This window comes from Rhinoraja longicauda, chromosome 22 (genome assembly GCF_053455715.1).
Source record: "Rhinoraja longicauda isolate Sanriku21f chromosome 22, sRhiLon1.1, whole genome shotgun sequence".
NCBI classification, from domain to species: domain Eukaryota; kingdom Metazoa; phylum Chordata; class Chondrichthyes; order Rajiformes; family Arhynchobatidae; genus Rhinoraja; species Rhinoraja longicauda.
In genome coordinates, this window is record NC_135974.1 from 2517696 (window position 1) to 2534264 (window position 16569).

The 16569-nt window shown below is 45.5% G+C and overlaps 1 protein-coding gene across 1 annotated transcript in view; it reads left to right on the top strand.

The window, feature by feature from the left end:
• Positions 1 to 16569, top strand: part of cdh22 (cadherin 22) — an 882037-nt gene that overhangs the window by 160932 nt on the left and 704536 nt on the right. Inside the window, exon 2 of the mRNA XM_078418609.1 lies at positions 12881 to 13285. Coding sequence (XP_078274735.1) covers positions 13049 to 13285 — 237 coding nt within the window. The 5' untranslated portion in view covers positions 12881 to 13048. The remainder of the gene's footprint in view (positions 1 to 12880; positions 13286 to 16569) is intronic.

Below are 16569 nucleotides of genomic sequence, written 5' to 3' on the forward strand. Positions count from 1 at the left end.
CCTCCCACACTCCATAGACATACAGGTACATCGGTTAATTGGCTTGATAAATGTAAAAAAATGTCCCCAGTGGGTGTAGGATAGTGTTAATGTGCGGGGATCGCTGGTCGGCGCGGACCCGGTGGGCCGAAAGGGCCTGTTTCCGCGCTGTATCTCTAAACTAAATTAAAAATTAGCTGTTCAGAATATTCCTGCCAAATGCCACAAAACTACCATTTTCACCTTAACCGTTAATTGAAAAAGAAAAATTGATATCTGGAGCCTCCTCTGTGGAGCAAGATGAGGTACATTTGTGCTTTTCTTTCTGAATAAGTTCTGAGCTCAGTATTCTCATGCAAGATATTTAGTTTAGTTTAGGTTATTGTCACGTGTACCGAGGTACAGTGAAAAGCTTCTGTTGCACGCTATACAATCAGCAGAAAGACAACACATGATTACAACCGAGCCATTTACAGTGTAGAGTTACGTGATAAGGGCATAACGTTTAGTGCAAGGTAAAGCCATCAAAGTCCGTTCAAGGATAGTCTGAAGGTCATCAAAGAGATAGATGGTAGTTCAGCACTGCTCTCTGGTTGTGGTAGGATGATTCATTTACCTGATACCAGCTGGGAAGAAACTGTCCCTGAATCCGGAGGTGTGCGTTTTCACACTTCTGTACCTTTTGCCCGATGGGAGAGGGGAGAAGAGGGAGTGGCCGGGGTGTGACTCGTCCTTGATTATGCTGCTGGCCTTGCCGAGGCAGCATGAGGTGTAAATGGAGTCATTGAAATTCTGAATCTTAATATTTAGTTTATAGTCTGAGGAACAATGGAATTCCAGGACAAAACAAGACTGACTGACAAAACAAGATCTTAGGAACATTGTTCCCAATGTTGGGGGAGGCCAGGATCAGGGGCCAGAGTCTAAGAATAAAGGGCAGGCCATTTAAAACTGAGATGAGAAAAAAACTTTTTCACTAACACAGAGAGTTGTGAATTTGTGGAATTCTCTGCTGCAGAAGGCAGTGGAGGCCAATTCACTGGATGAATTTAAAAGAGAGTTAGCTAGAGCTCCAGGGGCTAGCGGAATCAAGGGAATCCAAAGACGTACAGGTATGTAGGTTAATTGGCTGGGTAAATGTAAAAATTGTCCCTAGTGGGTGTAGGATAGTGTTAATGTACAGGGATCGCTGGGCGGCACGGACTTGGTGGGCCGAAAAGGCCTGTTTCCGGCTGTATATTTATATGATATATATATGATATGATATAATATGGGGAGAAGGCAGGCACGGGTTACTGATTGTGGATGATCAGCCATGATCACAATGAATGGCGGTGCTGGTTCGAAGGGCCTCCTGCACCTATTTTCTATGTTTCTATGTTTCTATGACGGCCATCTATTTTGCCTTCTGTCACCCTGGTACATATATGTCACAGTGATATGTAAACCTTAACCATCATCGATTTTTTCTTACATAAAGAGTAATCACAAGTGAATCTTACTCTTCTTGAGGCCATCATTTGTGAATTAAGTGATTGTTCAGTGATGAGGAGAAAGACAATTTACACAGCAAGTGATTTGCGTCTTGAGTACACTGACTGCTAGGATGAGATAAATTTAATTGTGGAATTCAAAAGGAGCTGGTTCTGACAAAAACAAGTGCAGGGCAGTGGGGTGAGGGCAGAGGAATGGATGAGACTAGTTGTCGTTCTTTCATCAGGTCATGTTATAAGTGATAGGAGCATAATTAGGCTATTCAGCCCATCAAGTCTACTCCGCCATGCAATCATGGCTTATTTATCACTCCCTCCTAACTCCATTGTCCTGCCTTCTCCCCATAACCCCTGACACCCGTAGGACATACTTGATGGACAATGTGACTTCCTACAATGGTGTAACCAATCTGTGATTCCAAACCTAGCCCAATGGCCTTTGATAGCCGCAAAATGCTGGAGTGACACAGCAGATCAGGCAGCATCTCTGGAGAAAATGGTTCGGTGACCTTTTGGGTCTTGACCCTTCTTTAGACTGATTGTCGGGGGGAGGAACCAGAAGCAAGAAAAGACCGGGATAAATCAGGTCCGGCAACAGATGACCTCGGGCAAGGTGGTTCCGATGGGTCGACTGTTGGCCCAACAAGAATACATTGCTGCGAACAGTGGGACTGGTTAGCCGGCTTTTAATGGATGAAGGGAGAAGAGGGGAGGGGAGTGTTTATATACGTTACCTGAAGTTGGACAGTTCCATGCTCATACCGCTGGGTTGTAATCTACCCAAGCCAAAGACGAGGTGCTGTTCCTCCAATTTGGTTGTGGCCTCACTCAGGCAATGGAGGAGGCCCAGGACAGAAAGGTCAGTGTGGGAATGGGAAAAAATAATGGCCTTTGCCTTGCTGTCAGCTGGTTATTTGGACAATGCTTTCATTGAATGTGAACAACAGTGGGATATGTTAATATAAGAAAATAACTGCAGATGCTGGTACAAATCGAAGGTATTTATTCACAAAATGCTGGAGTAACTCAGCAGGTCAGGCAGCATCTCGGGAGATGCTGCCTGACCTGCTGAGTTACTCCAGCATTTTGTGAATAAATACCTTTGATATGTTAATAAACTTCAGTCATAAACTTAGAGACATAGAGTCTTAGAGTCATACAGCGTGGAAACAAGACCTTCAGTGTGGGGGAAATGGGAAGCTAGTTTATTCCAATGCACCTTCCTTTCATCCTTTATTTCTGCTGAGACCAGTGGCCTGTTTACTGGTCAGTGGACAGCACTGAGGAAGGCCTCCTACCCATTTTTACTTTGATTTAACAGTACATTAAGATTATTCAAGTAATGAATCACCAACTTATCTCAAAATAGGCGAGATTAAAACTGAGTTAGCAGTTCATGTTAGCAGTTGTGGGTGGCACGGTGGCGCAGTGGTAGAGTTGTTGCCCTACAGCGCTTACAGCGCCAGAGACAATAGACAATAGACAATAGACAATAGGTGCAGGAGGAGGCCATTCAGTCCTTCGAGCCAGCACCACCATTCAATGTGATCATGGCTGATCATTCTCAATCAGTACCCCGTTCCTGCCTTCTCCCCATACCCCCTGACTCTGCTATCCTTAAGAGCTCTATCTAGCTCTATCTTGAATGCATTCGGAGACTTGGCCTCCACTGCCTTCTGAGGCAGTGAATTCCACAGATTTACAACTCTCTGACTGAAAAAGTTTTTCCTCATCTCCGTTCTAAATGGCCTACCTCTTATTCTTAAACTGTGGCCCCTGGTTCTGGACTCCCCCAACATTGGGAACATTTCCTGCCTCTAACGTGTCCAACCCCTTAATAATCTTATATGTTTCGATAAGATCCCCTCTCATTCTTCTAAATTCCAGTGTATACAAGCCTAGCCGCTCCAGTCTTTCAATATACGACAGTCCCGCCATTCCGGGAATTAACCTAGTGAACCTACGCTGCACGCCCTCAATAGCAAGAATATCCTTCCTCAAATTTGGAGACTCAGGTTCGATCCTGACTACGGGCGCTGTCTGTACGTAGTTTGTACGTTCTCCCCGTGACCACGTGGGTTTTCTCTGAGATTTTCGGTTTCCTCCCACACTCAAAGACGTACAGGTTAATAAATAAATTGGCTTGGTATGAATGTAAATTGTCCCTGGTGTGTGTAGGATAGCGTTAATGTGCGAGGATCGCTGGTCGGCGTGGACTCGATGGGCTGGAGGGCCTGCTTCCACACAGCATCTATAAATTAAACTAAGCTATGTAATTAATCACCTTATTTATCTCTAAATAGAAGAGATTAAAAGTGAGTTAGTAGTTCATGATTTTTTTTGCCATTTATAATCTAGAATGGAATAATTCTATTCACAACTATACATCCTGATTATGGCGAGACTCCGTTGGGTATATTTTTGTTCACAGTCTGTATAATCTCCACTCAATAACAGGATAAAAGGATCTGAGAGGTATTGAATTACTCATCTAATTGTCAGTGACAGTCAAGAATCCCAGTTTAAACATACAGTTTTGTAAATATTCTGGAAAGAAAACTTCACTTGGGAAAAAAACCCACCATCTATATACTAGTTGTGTAGGAAAATAACTGCAGATGCTGGTACAAATCGAAGGTATCACAAAATGCTGGAGTAACTCAGCAGGTCAGGCAGCATCTTGGAGAAAAGGAATGGGTGACGTTTCGGGTCGAGACCCTTCTTCAGACCGAAGAAGGGTCTCAACCCGAAACATCACCCATTCCTTGGGAGAATAAAAGACAAGTGCATTAAAACTGGAATTTTAAAAAATAGAAAAATTGACGACTGCATTGGTGCTACCTCCTGCACTCATGCAGAACTCAGGGACTTCATCAACTTCACCACCAATTGCCATCCTGCCCTCAGATTCCCTTGGACCAGTGTAGGGAAAGAAAACTGCAGATGCTGGTTAAAATCGACGGTAGACACAAAATGCTGGAGTAACTCAGCGGGTCTGAAGAAGGGTCTCGACCCGAAACGTCACCCATTCCTTCTCTCCCGAGATGCTGCCTGACCCGCTGAGTTACTCCGGCATTTTGTGACTACCTTCCCTTGAACTGTGTCCAACACCTCCCGCCCCTTTCTTGATCTCACCATCTCCATCACAGGAGGCAGAGTACCGACTGACGTCTATTATAAACCTACTGACTCCCATATCTATCTAGGCTACACTTCTTCCCACCTTGCAAAGACTCTGTCCCCTACTTCCAATTCCTCCGTCTACGCCGTATCTGCGCCCAAGATGAGGTTCTTTAGGGAATGGGGGTTCCCCTCTTTTATCATCGATGAATAGGTGAGTCCCTCACACACAGCTCTGCTCTTCCTCCCCTTCCTCCAGTCACAACAGGGAGTGCTCCTAGTCCTCACTTTTCACCCCATCAGCCGTCGCATACAGCACATAATCCACCGACATTTTCGCCACCTCCACCGAGATCTCACCACTGGTCACATCTTCCCCTCCCCACCCCTTTCCACCTTCCGCAGAGACTGTTCCCTCTGCAATTCCCTGGTTAATTCACCCCTTCCCAACCCAAACCACCCCCTCCCCAGGTACCTTCCAGGACAGAAAGGTCAGTGTGGGAATGCGAGGAGGAGTTAAAGTGTTTGGCAAACATGAGATCACATAAGCCAAGGCGGACTGAGTGAAGGTGTTCCATGAAACAATGGCCCAGTCTGCGCTTGGTCTCGCCGATGTATAGAAGTCCACACCTGGAACAGCGGATACAGTATCCCTCCCCAGGTACCTTCCCCTGCAACCGCAGGAGATCCAACACCTGTTCCTATACCTCCTCCCATAATGATGTGAGGCAGAGGTTCACTTGCACCTCCTCCACCCTTGTCTACTGTATCCGCTGGTCCAGGTGTGGACTTCTGTATGTCAGCGAGACCAAGCATAGACTGGGCAGTCGTTTCGCCGAACACCTTCACCTAGTCCGCCTTGGATGATGTGATCTCATGGTTGGCAAACTCTTTAACCTCCCCTCCCATTCCCACACTGACCTTTCTGTCCTGGGCCTCCTCCATTGTCAGAGTGAGGCCCAGCGCAAATTGGAGGAACAGCACCTCATGTTTCTCAAAATTAAAGTAACCCCTACATCCCCTCTCTCTCCGTCCCTCCCCCACCCTAGTCATCATTACTAGTTTCACTGTCATCCTGTTGAGTTTCACTTTCTGTATAACCCGTTATTACCTACCCCACAGCCAACAATGGACCATTGTGGGCTCCACCTTTCCTTGATCATCATTGCTTCCTGGATATCTTTCATTCATTTGTTCTATGTACTGTCTGTACCTCTCGTTTCTCTCTCCCCTGACTCTCAGTCTGAAGGAGGGTCTCGACCCAAATCGTCACCTATTCCTTTTCTCCAGTGATGCAGCCTGACCCGCTGAGTTACTCCAGCTTTTTGTGTGGGAAGGAACAGCAGATGCTGGTTTAAACCGAAGATAGACACAAAACGCTGGAGTAACTCAATGAGATTCTGCATGCCCGCTGAGTTACTCCAGCTTTTTGTGTCTTATCTCCAGCTTTTGGTGTCTGTCTTCGAAAAATAAAATAATATATAATAAATCCCCGGTCATAGAGGGGCAGGTCTTGTAGACGGAAATAAAGGTGATAAAAGCAGAATTAAAGGAAATTCCATTGAGTAATACTCAAAATTCCCTCTCCATAACCAGCTATAACATTTCCGCTCATTGATCATCTACATGTGACTTGCAATAATGGGAGTACAAACTCACATACCTGACTAGTAACTCATTCATCCAGAAGCTGACTCAGTGTCACTTAACATTCAACACAATTACAGAAAGATAGGTGCAGGGGTAGGCCATTCGGCCCTTCGAGTATCCCGTTCCTGCTTTCTCCCCACATCCCTTGATTCCGTTAGCTCTAAGAGCTCTATCTAACGCTCTCTTGAAAACGTCCAGTGAATTGGCCTCAACTGCCTTCTGCGGCAGAGAATTCCACAGATTCACAACTCTCCGGGTGCAAACGTTTTTCCTCATCTCAGTCCTAAATGGCCTCCCCTTATTCTTTCCCCTGATTGAGGTTTCCCCAATTGCTGCCATTTTGAATGGACCACATTTTTTCCCTTTGGCTGCTAGGATTCTGGTTTAGGTTCAGACTCCTACATGGGGATAACTGTGGCTGGGGGCTTAAGATTTCACCAACTGCAGAGAATACCTTGAATCAAAGCAAAAGATTGCCCATGATGTTGTAAGCTCTCCTGGTAAGGAAAAAACCCAGCTGAACATCAGCATTTCTCAGCCACTTGCACTGATATCTAATTTACTAAAGCACAGTTGTCAAAATATGATACAAATTACTGCCCTGAAGGAAACTATTTTGTTGCTGATAACTATCCTCTCGCAAAACACTTAGCCCTAATCCCATTGCATCTTTTTTTAGATTTAGATTTTTAGATATTTTTAGATTTTTTTAGATTTAGAGTGTTTTTCGATTTAGATTTAGTTCTTGCCCACTTCCTTTTTATGTGTAGGAAGGAACTGTGGGCGTTGGTTTAAACCGAAGATAGACATTAAAAAGCTGGAGTAACTCAGTGGGTCAGACAGCATCTCTGGAGAAAAGGAATAGGAGACGTTTCAGGTCGAGACCCTTCTTCAGACTGAGAGTCAGGGGAAAGGGAAACGAGAGATATAGATGGTAATGTCGAGAGATATAAAACAAATGAATGAAAGACATGCAAAAAAGTAACGATGATAAAGAAGACAGACTGTTGTTAGCTGTGGCTTAGCTGAAAATGAGTCACAGACAATGAGACTCAACAAGACGACTTTGAAACTGGTACGACTTGGGTGGGGGAGGGATGGAGAGAGGGGGGGATGCAAGGGTTACTTGAAGGTAGAGAAATCAATATTCGTTTTTGATATTCACTCATTTCAAATATTTATCACATTCTCTTTTAAATTATGTTTTACTTTTAACATGCACAGTAAAGTTTGCTGAAAATCTCCATGGTCAAATAGCCCTTAGGCCTAAAGTGAGAATCCTGGATGATCGGGATGATGGAATTGAAGTTAAAAGTTTATTGTCATGCGTACCGAGATACAGTGAAAAGCTTTTGTTACGTGCTATCCAGTCAGCTGAAAGACAATACGTGATTGGCATGGTAGCGCAGCGGTAGAGTTGCTGCTTTACAGCGAATGCAGCGCCGGAGACTCAGGTTCGATCCTGACTACGGGTGCTGCACTGTAAGGAGTTTGTACATTCTCCCCGTGACCTGCGTGGGTTTTCTCCGAGATCTTCGGTTTCCTCCCACACTCCAAAGACGTACAAGTATGTAGGTTAATTGGCTGGGTAAATGTTAAAAAAAATTGTCCATAGTGGGTGTAGGATAGTGTTAATGTACGGGGATCGCTGGGCGGCACGGACTTGGTGGGCCGAAAAGGCCTGTTTCCGGCTGTATATATATGATGATATGATGATGATTACAATCGAGCCATCTACAATGCACAGATACATGATGAAGTGAATAACGCTTAGTGCAAGATAACGTACAGGAAAGTCTGATTAAATCCGTGAGATAGAAAGTAGCTCGTGACCGCTCTCTAGTTATTAATACTATTGGTGGCTTTGTGGCCAGGTTTGTGGGTGATATGGAGATGGGTGGAGGGATGGATAGTGTTGTGGAAGCTGGGAAGCTGCAGAAGGACTTGGACAGGTTGGGAGAGTGGGCAAAGAAGGAGCAAATGGAATACAGAACATCAAGGTCTTGAATGAATGATGAAATGAGGGTATTGGGGGTATTGGGGGTAGGGTACTGACATGGATAGAAAATTGGTTAACAGACAGAAAGCAAAGAGTGGGGATAAATGGGTCCCTTTCGGAATGGCAGGCAGTGACCAGTGGGGTACCGCAAGGTTCGGTGCTGGGACCCCAGCTATTTACGATATACATTAATGACTTAGACGAAGGGATTAAAAGTACCATTAGCAAATTTGCAGATGATACTAAGTTGGGGGGTAGTGTGAATTGTGAGGAAGATGCAATAAGGCTGCAGGGTGACCTGGACAGGTTGTGTGAGTGGGCGGATACATGGCAGATGCAGTTTAATGTAGATAAGTGTGAGGTTATTCACTTTGGAAGTAAGAATAGAAAGGCAGATTATTATCTGAATGGTGTCAAGTTAGGAGGAGGGGGAGTTCAACGAGATCTGGGTGTCCTAGTGCATCAGTCAATGAAAGGAAGCATGCAGGTTCAGCAGGCAGTGAAGAAAGCCAATGGAATGTTGGCCTTCGTAACAAGAGGAGTTGAGTATAGGAGCAAAGAGGTCCTTCTACAGTTGTACCGGGCCCTGGTGAGACCGCACCTGGAGTACTGTGTGCAGTTTTGGTCTCCAAATTTGAGGAAGGATATTCTTGCTATGGAGGGCGTGCAGCGTAGGTTCACTAGATTAATTCCCGGAATGGCGGGACTGTCGTATGTTGAAAGGCTGGAGCGATTGGGCTTGTATACACTGGAATTTAGAAGGATGAGGGGGGATCTTATTGAAACATATAAGATAATTAGGGGATTGGACACATTAGAGGCAGATAACATGTTCCCAATGTTGGGGGAGTCCAGAACAAGGGGCCACAGTTTGAGAATAAGGGGTAGGCCATTTAGAACGGAGATGAGGAAGAACTTTTTCAGTCAGAGGGTGGTGAAGGTGTGGAATTCTCTGCCTCAGAAGGCAGTGGAGGCCAGTTCGTTGGATGCTTTCAAGAGAGAGCTGGATAGAGCTCTTAAGGATAGCGGAGTGAGGGGGTATGGGGAGAAGGCAGGAACGGGGTACTGATTGATAGTGATCAGCCATGATCGCATTGAATGGCGGTGCTGGCTCGAAGGGCTGAATGGCCTACTCCTGCACCTATTGTCTATTGTCTATTGTCTAATAAGTTTAGGAAAAAAGACTGCAGATGCTGGTTTCAATCGACAGTAGACACAAAATGCTGGAGTAACTACACGGGTCAGGCAGCATCTCAGGAGAGAAGGAATGGGTGACGTTTCGGGTCAAGACACTTCTTCAGACTGAAACGTCACCCATTCCTTCTCTCCTGAGATGCTGCCTGACCCGCTGAGTTACTCCAGCATTTTGTGTTTACCTTCGAATGAATAAGTTTATTGGTCAAGTATGTACACATACAAGGAATGTGCCTTGGTGCTCCGCTCACAAGTAACAACACGAACATACAGTAGACAATTAAGAATAAAGCATAAAACATTAAAAGATTAATATTACAATATTATAGTTTAAACATGTGAGTGAAATAAACTAGAGCAAAAAGAGGATACAGACTTTTGGTTGTTGAGTAGAGCTACTACTCAAGGAAAAAATGCTGTGTTTATGTCTGGCTGTGGCTGCTTTGACAGTCCGGAGTCACCTTCCAGAGGGAAGTGCTTCGAGGAGTTTGTGGCCAGGGTGAGAGGGGTCAGAGATGATCTTGCCCGCTCGCTTCCTGGCCCTTGCAGTGTACAGTTCATCAATGGGGGGAAGGTTGCAGCCAACAACCTTCTCAGCTGTGCGAACGATGCGCTGCAGCCTCCGGATGTCGTGCTTGGTGGCTGAGCCAAACCAGACCACGATGGAGAAGGTGAGGACGGACTCAATGATAGCAGTATAGCATTGGACCATCATTGCCTGTGGTAGATTCTTGCACTTTCGTAGAAGAAATAAAGGCATGGATTACTTTATAAATGCAGAGAGGATTCAGAAATCGGGGCTGGAATGGGACTTGGGAGTGTTGAAGCAGGATTCCCAAAACGTTAATTTGCAGGTTGAGTTAGCGATAAGGATGGCAAATGCAATGAAAACATTCATTTCGAGGGGACGAGAATGTAAAAGCAAGAATGTAAAGCTAAGGCTTTATATATGGCACAGGTCAGACTATATTTGGAGTATTGTGAGTAGTTTTGGGCCCCATATCTGAGGAAGGATGTGCTTGATTTGGTAAGGTGGGCCCAAAATTGTCGCGCTATCGTGTACCGTTTTGGCTGTAGTTCAGGAACAAACAAACAAACAAACAAGAGTTTTAGTATATAGATGGAGGACATAGTGAGAAACCAAATGTAAAAGGCATGATTTTGTTGGGTTTCAATGACTTTCTCTATATCTAAAGTGCCTTGAAAAAAACAATTGTAGATGCTTGAAACCATGCATTAAAGCAGAGGTGTTTTCCACATATGGAACATAGTGCACTGTGCATGATGGAATTAGCTGGAGATTATAATAGAAACATAGAAAATTAGGAGTAGACCATTCGGCCCCTCGAGCCAGCAACGCCATTCAATATGGTCATGGATGATCATCTAAAATCAGTACCCCGTTCCTGCTTTTTCCCCATATCCCTTGATTCCGTTAGCCCTGAGAGCTAGATCTAACACTCTCTCTTGAAAACATCCAGTGAATTGGCCTCCACTGCCTATTACACAGATAAAAGCCAACCTCTGAAAGCTCTTGCCACTGTGGATAGTGGACACTGTGGGGGAAGTAACTTGGGATAGGCTGGGGATGGAAGGTGATAGGGATGGAAGGAGAAGTTATCAAGAAAATAGGCACAAAATGATGGAGTAACTAGCAGGACAGGCAGCATCACTGGAGAGAAGGAATGGGTGATGTTTCAAGTCGAGACCCTTCTTCCTACTTGAGAATAGACATTAGACAATAGACAATAGGTGCAGGAGTAGGCCATTCGGCCCTTCGAGCCAGCACCGCCATTCAATGTGATCATGGCTGATCTTTCTCAATCAGTACCCGTTCCTGTCTTCTCCCCATACCCCCTGACTCCGCTATCCTTAAGAGCTCTATCTAGCTCTCTCTTGAATGCATTCAGAGAATTGGCCTCCACTGCCTTCTGAGGCAGAGAATTCCACAGATTCACAACTCTCTGACTGAAAAAGTTTTTCCTCATCTCCGTTCTAAATGGCCTACCCCTTATTCGTAAACTGTGGCCCCTGGTTCTGGACTCTGCCAACATTGGGAACATGTTTCCTGCCTCTAACATGCCCAACCCCTTAATAATCTTATATGTTTCGATAAGAGAAGTTATCACAGTCGGAGTTTTGGAAGCACACTGACAGATGGGTGTTGAATCATGGAATTGATTGAGGTTGGGGAAAGGGTGTAACATTTTTCTATGGTTGTTTGTGAAATTAGTTGGTCAGTTAGTTTAGTTTATTGTCACGTGTACCGAGGGACAGTGGAAAGCTTTTGTTGCGTGCTATCCTGTCAGTAGAAAGACAAATACACGATTATTATCGGGCCATTTACAGTGTACAGATACATGATAAGGGAATAATATTTAGTGCAAGGTAAAGCCAGCAAAGTCCTATCAAGGATAGTCTGAGGGTCACCAAAGAGGTAGATAGTAGTTCAGCACTGCTCTCTGGTTGTGGTAGGATGATTCAGTTGCCTGATAACAGCTGGGAAGAAACTGTCCCTGAATCTGGAGGTGTGCGTTTTCACACTTCTGTACCTTTTGCCCGATGGGAGAGGGGAGTGGCCAAGGTGCGACAGGTCCTTGATTATGCTGCTGGCCTTGCCAAAATGGAGGGTATTAGCTGGGACGTGCTGACACAGGCAGTATGGATGTGATGCTTGTTGTGAGTAGGATGGAGACATAGGGGTCTGCAGGCTTGGTTCGTGTAAGATTGAGACCATGCCCTCTGGTTGGAAACTGCTTCAGTGATATGGGCCCTGGAAGCTTGTATAACTCGAAACAGGTTGTGTTTACAGAGACATTGCATGCTGCTTGATAGCACTCTATGTGTGAGATATGCACGGAGAACTCAGATCTAATTTCAAGAATTTGGTTTAGTTTAGAGATACAGCGCGGAAACAGGCCCTTCGACCCAACGAGTCTGCTCAACGAGACCAGCGATCCCCGCACATCAACACTGTCCTACACACACTAGGCCCAATTTCATATATTATACCAAGCCAATTAACCTACAAGCCTGTACGTCTTTAGAGCGTGGGAGGAAACCGAAGATCTCGGAGAAAACCCACGCAGGTCACGGGGAGAACGTACAAACTCCGTACAGATCAGGATCGAACCCGGGACTCTGCCGCTGGGCTACTATGTCTTAAAGAGGTGCAATATCACTGGGTGAGGCTGGGTGTTTAAAAACATTCCATCACCTTGTGCATTCAGGCATTGATTGTGCATTCAAGCATTGATCATTCAAACATAAGATTGTCCTTACGTTTTACTTTAGAAGAGAAAAGTCGGTGCTTTTGATAGCACCTTGCCCATTCTCTGTCGGACTCAGACTGCTTAGAGAAGAATGTATAAAATTGGACTCTGGAAGCGGCTTTCCTCTTGTGTGTTAAGTTGTAGCATTTCATTCTGTTTCTTGTTTTTCCCAGGTAGTTGGTGTTAACCTGTGGAGTCACAGCTTCAGAAGTGAAAACCATCGCTCACGTTCAGAATCTGACTTCAAAATTAACGCCGAGGATTCATGAGACATCTGAGGAAAGGCGCTTTGAAGGGCACAGAGCGCAGGTACCTGCTCACCTGAACTTCCCTGTGTGAAGATGTGGCCAGGCAAAATGGTCAACCACACCACACTGTGGCTGACGTCGGTGGCTTTGTGGATGCTCAGTCACAGTGGGACAAATTCCACCCAGGACACCTCGCGACAACCAAGATGGATCACGGACCAAACAGAAGCAAACCTGGTGGACCATCGTCGCGCCAAACGTGGCTGGGTGTGGAATCAATTCTTCATCGTGGAGGAGTACACTGGAACAGAGCCACTCTATGTCGGAAAGGTGAGATGGGCTGACAGCAAGATTTTGAACTGTGAAAGGAATTGCACTGCAAGGAACAGCTTAGCAGCAGGGTGGTGAATCTGTGGAATCCAATGCCACAGACGGCTGTGGGGGGCCAAGTCAATGGATATTTTTAAGGCAGAGATAGAAAGATTATTGATTAGCCCGGGTGTCAGGGATAATGGGGAGAAGGCAGGAGAATGCGGTTGGAAGAGATAGATAGATCGGCCGTGATTGAATGGCGGAGTAGGCTTGATAGGCAGAACGGCCTAATTCTACTCCGATTACCTATGGCCTTATGACTGTGCTGGGGAATCTAATGGAGAATTTTTTTGGGGAAAGGATTTACTCCCATTTGGAAGAGCATGGGTTAATTAGGGATAGACGTCATGGCTTTCTGCACGGCGGGTAATGTCTTACTAACTTGATTGAGTTTTTTGAGGTGGTGACGAAGGTGATTGTTGAGGGTAGGACAGTGCGTATTGTCTACATGGATTTTAGTAAGGCGTTTGGTGAAGTTCCCCCACATTCGGCTGATCCATAAGATTAAGATGCACGGGATTAACAGTGACTTGGTCGTATGCATCGGCTATGCTGAATTATCTAAAATCTTATATCTGAATGTGAAATCATATAACATGTGGCCGCACAATCCAGACACGGTCTGGGAATAGTGTGGCTGCAAACTGGACAGTATTATGTGTTTTGTTTGACAATGGATGCTGAGGGGAATTTTTCTGCAATCAATCTGTGCCCTTCCCAGTGAACAGTGAATGTTCTGGAAGATAGACACAAAAAGGCGGAGTAACTCAGCGGGTCAGACAGCATCTCTGGAAAAAAAGGGATAGGTGCCGTTTCGGGTTGAGACCCTTCTTCAGACTGAGAGTCAGGGGAAAGGGAAACGAGAGGTATGGACGGTAATGTAGAGAGTTGTAGAACAAATGACAATAGACAATAGATTTTAGATTTTAGATTTTAGATTTAGATTTAGAGATACAGCGCGGAAACAGGCCCTTCGGCCCACCATGTCCGCGCCGCCCAGCGATCCCCGCACATTAACACTATCCTACACACACTAGGGACAATTTTTACATTTACCCAGTCAATTAACCTACTACATACCTGTACGTCTTTGGAGTGTGGGAGGAAACCGAAGATCTCGGAGAAAACCCACGCAGGTCACGGGGAGAACGTACAAACTCCGTACAGATGGCGTCCGTAGTCAGCATCGAACCTGAGTCTCCGGCGCTGCATTCGCTGTAAGGCAGCAACTCTACCACTGCGTCACCATGCCGCCAATAGACAATAGGTGCAGGAGGAAGCCATTTGGCCCTTCGAGCCAGCACCACCATTCACCGTGATCATGGCTGATCATCCACAATCAGTACCCCGTTCCTGCCTTCTCCCCATATCCCTTGACTCCGCTATCATTAAGAGCGCTATCGAACTCTCTCTTGAAAGCATCCAGGGAATTGGCCTCCACTGCCTTCTGAGGCAGAGAGTTGAATGAAAGATAAGCATAAATGTAGCGATAATAAAGAAAACAGGCCACTGTTAGCTGTGGGCTGGGTGAAAACGAGTACAGATTCATACAGTGAATTGTTCTCCCCTTCTGAAACTGGGATTTGGGTTAGTGGGTCAACAGGATATCTTTTAACTTTAGTTGTACAAAACATTGGTGAAGCCACATTTGGAGTATTGTGTTCAGATTTGGTCACGCCGCTGTTGGAAGCATGTCATTGAGATGCAAAGAATACAGAGAAGATTCACAAGGATGTTACCAAGGCCTGAGGGCCAGAGCTGTGGAGAGAGATTGGGCAGGCTAGGAATTTCATCTTGTGGTTGCATAAAATTGTCAGGGGGATAGACAGGGTGAATGCACAGAATAATTTACCCAGAGTAGGGGAATCGAGAGCAAAGGACATAGGTTTAAGGTGAATGGGGGCAAGATTAATTAGGAACCTGAGGGGGCAACATTTTCATATGTGGGCATATGGAAAGATATCCCAGCAGAGCTAGTTGAGGCAGGTACATCGGCGAAACAAAACGCAGTCTCAGCGATCGTTTCGCTCAACACCTTCACTCAGTCCGCCTTAACCAACCTGATCTCCCGGTGGCTGAGCATTTCAACTCCCCCTCCCATTCCCAGTCTGACCTTTCTGTCATGGGCCTCCTCCAGTGCCATAGTGAGGCCCATCGGAAATTGGAGGAACAGCACCTCATATTTCGCTTGTGCAGCTTGCAGCCCAGCGGTATGAACATTGACTTCTCCAACTTTAGATAGTCCCTCTGTCCCTCTCTTCCCCTCCTCCTTCCCAGTTCTCCCTCCATCTTCCTGTCTCCACCTATATCCTTCCTTTGTCCCGCCCCCCTGACATCAGTCTGAAGAAGGGTCTCGACCCGAAACGTCACCCATTCCTTCTCTCCTGAGATGCTGCCTGACCCGCTGAGTTACTCCAGCATTTTGTGAATAAATACCTTCCATTTGTACCAGCATCTGTAGTTATTTTCTTACACTAGTTGAGGCAGGTGGTAACAACATTTAAAAGACATTTGGACAGGTGCATCGATCGGAAAGGTTTAGAGAAATATGGGCCAAACTTGGACAGGTAGGATTAGCATAGATGGGGCATCTTGGCCTGCATGGGTGAGTTGGGCCAAAGGGAGTGTTTGTAAAACAGACTGTGCTGTAACTCTATGTCTCTGTAATGCTGTGACTCTGCAGCAGAACATGGCAAGGATTGCTGGTTTTAGAAAATTTTCACTCTTACTGTAAGGAATGAATTATAAATTAGTGTTGGTCACAACATGTTCCTTGTTGGGAACATTGTTCCTTGAAACAAGAAGGCAGATTATTATCTGAATGGTGTCAAGTTAAGAAAAGGGGAAGTACAACGAGATCTGGGTGTCCTAGTGCATCAGTCACTGAAAGGAAGCATGCAGGTACAGCAGGCGGTGAAGAAAGCCAATGGAATGTTGGCTTTCATAACAAGAGGAGTTGAGTATAGGAGCAAAGAGGTCCTTCTGCAGTTGTGAGATCACACCTGGAGTGCTGTGCGCAGTTTTGGTCTCCAAATTTGTGGAAGGATATTCTTGCTATTGAGGGCGTGCAGCGTAGGTTCACTAAGTTAATTCCCGGAATGGCGGGACTGTTGTGTGTTGAAAGAATGGAGTGACTAGGCTTGTATGCACTGGAATTTAGAAGGATGAAAGAGGATCTTATTTAAACATAAAAGATTATTAAGGGATTGGACACGTTAGAGGCAGGAAACATGTACCCGATT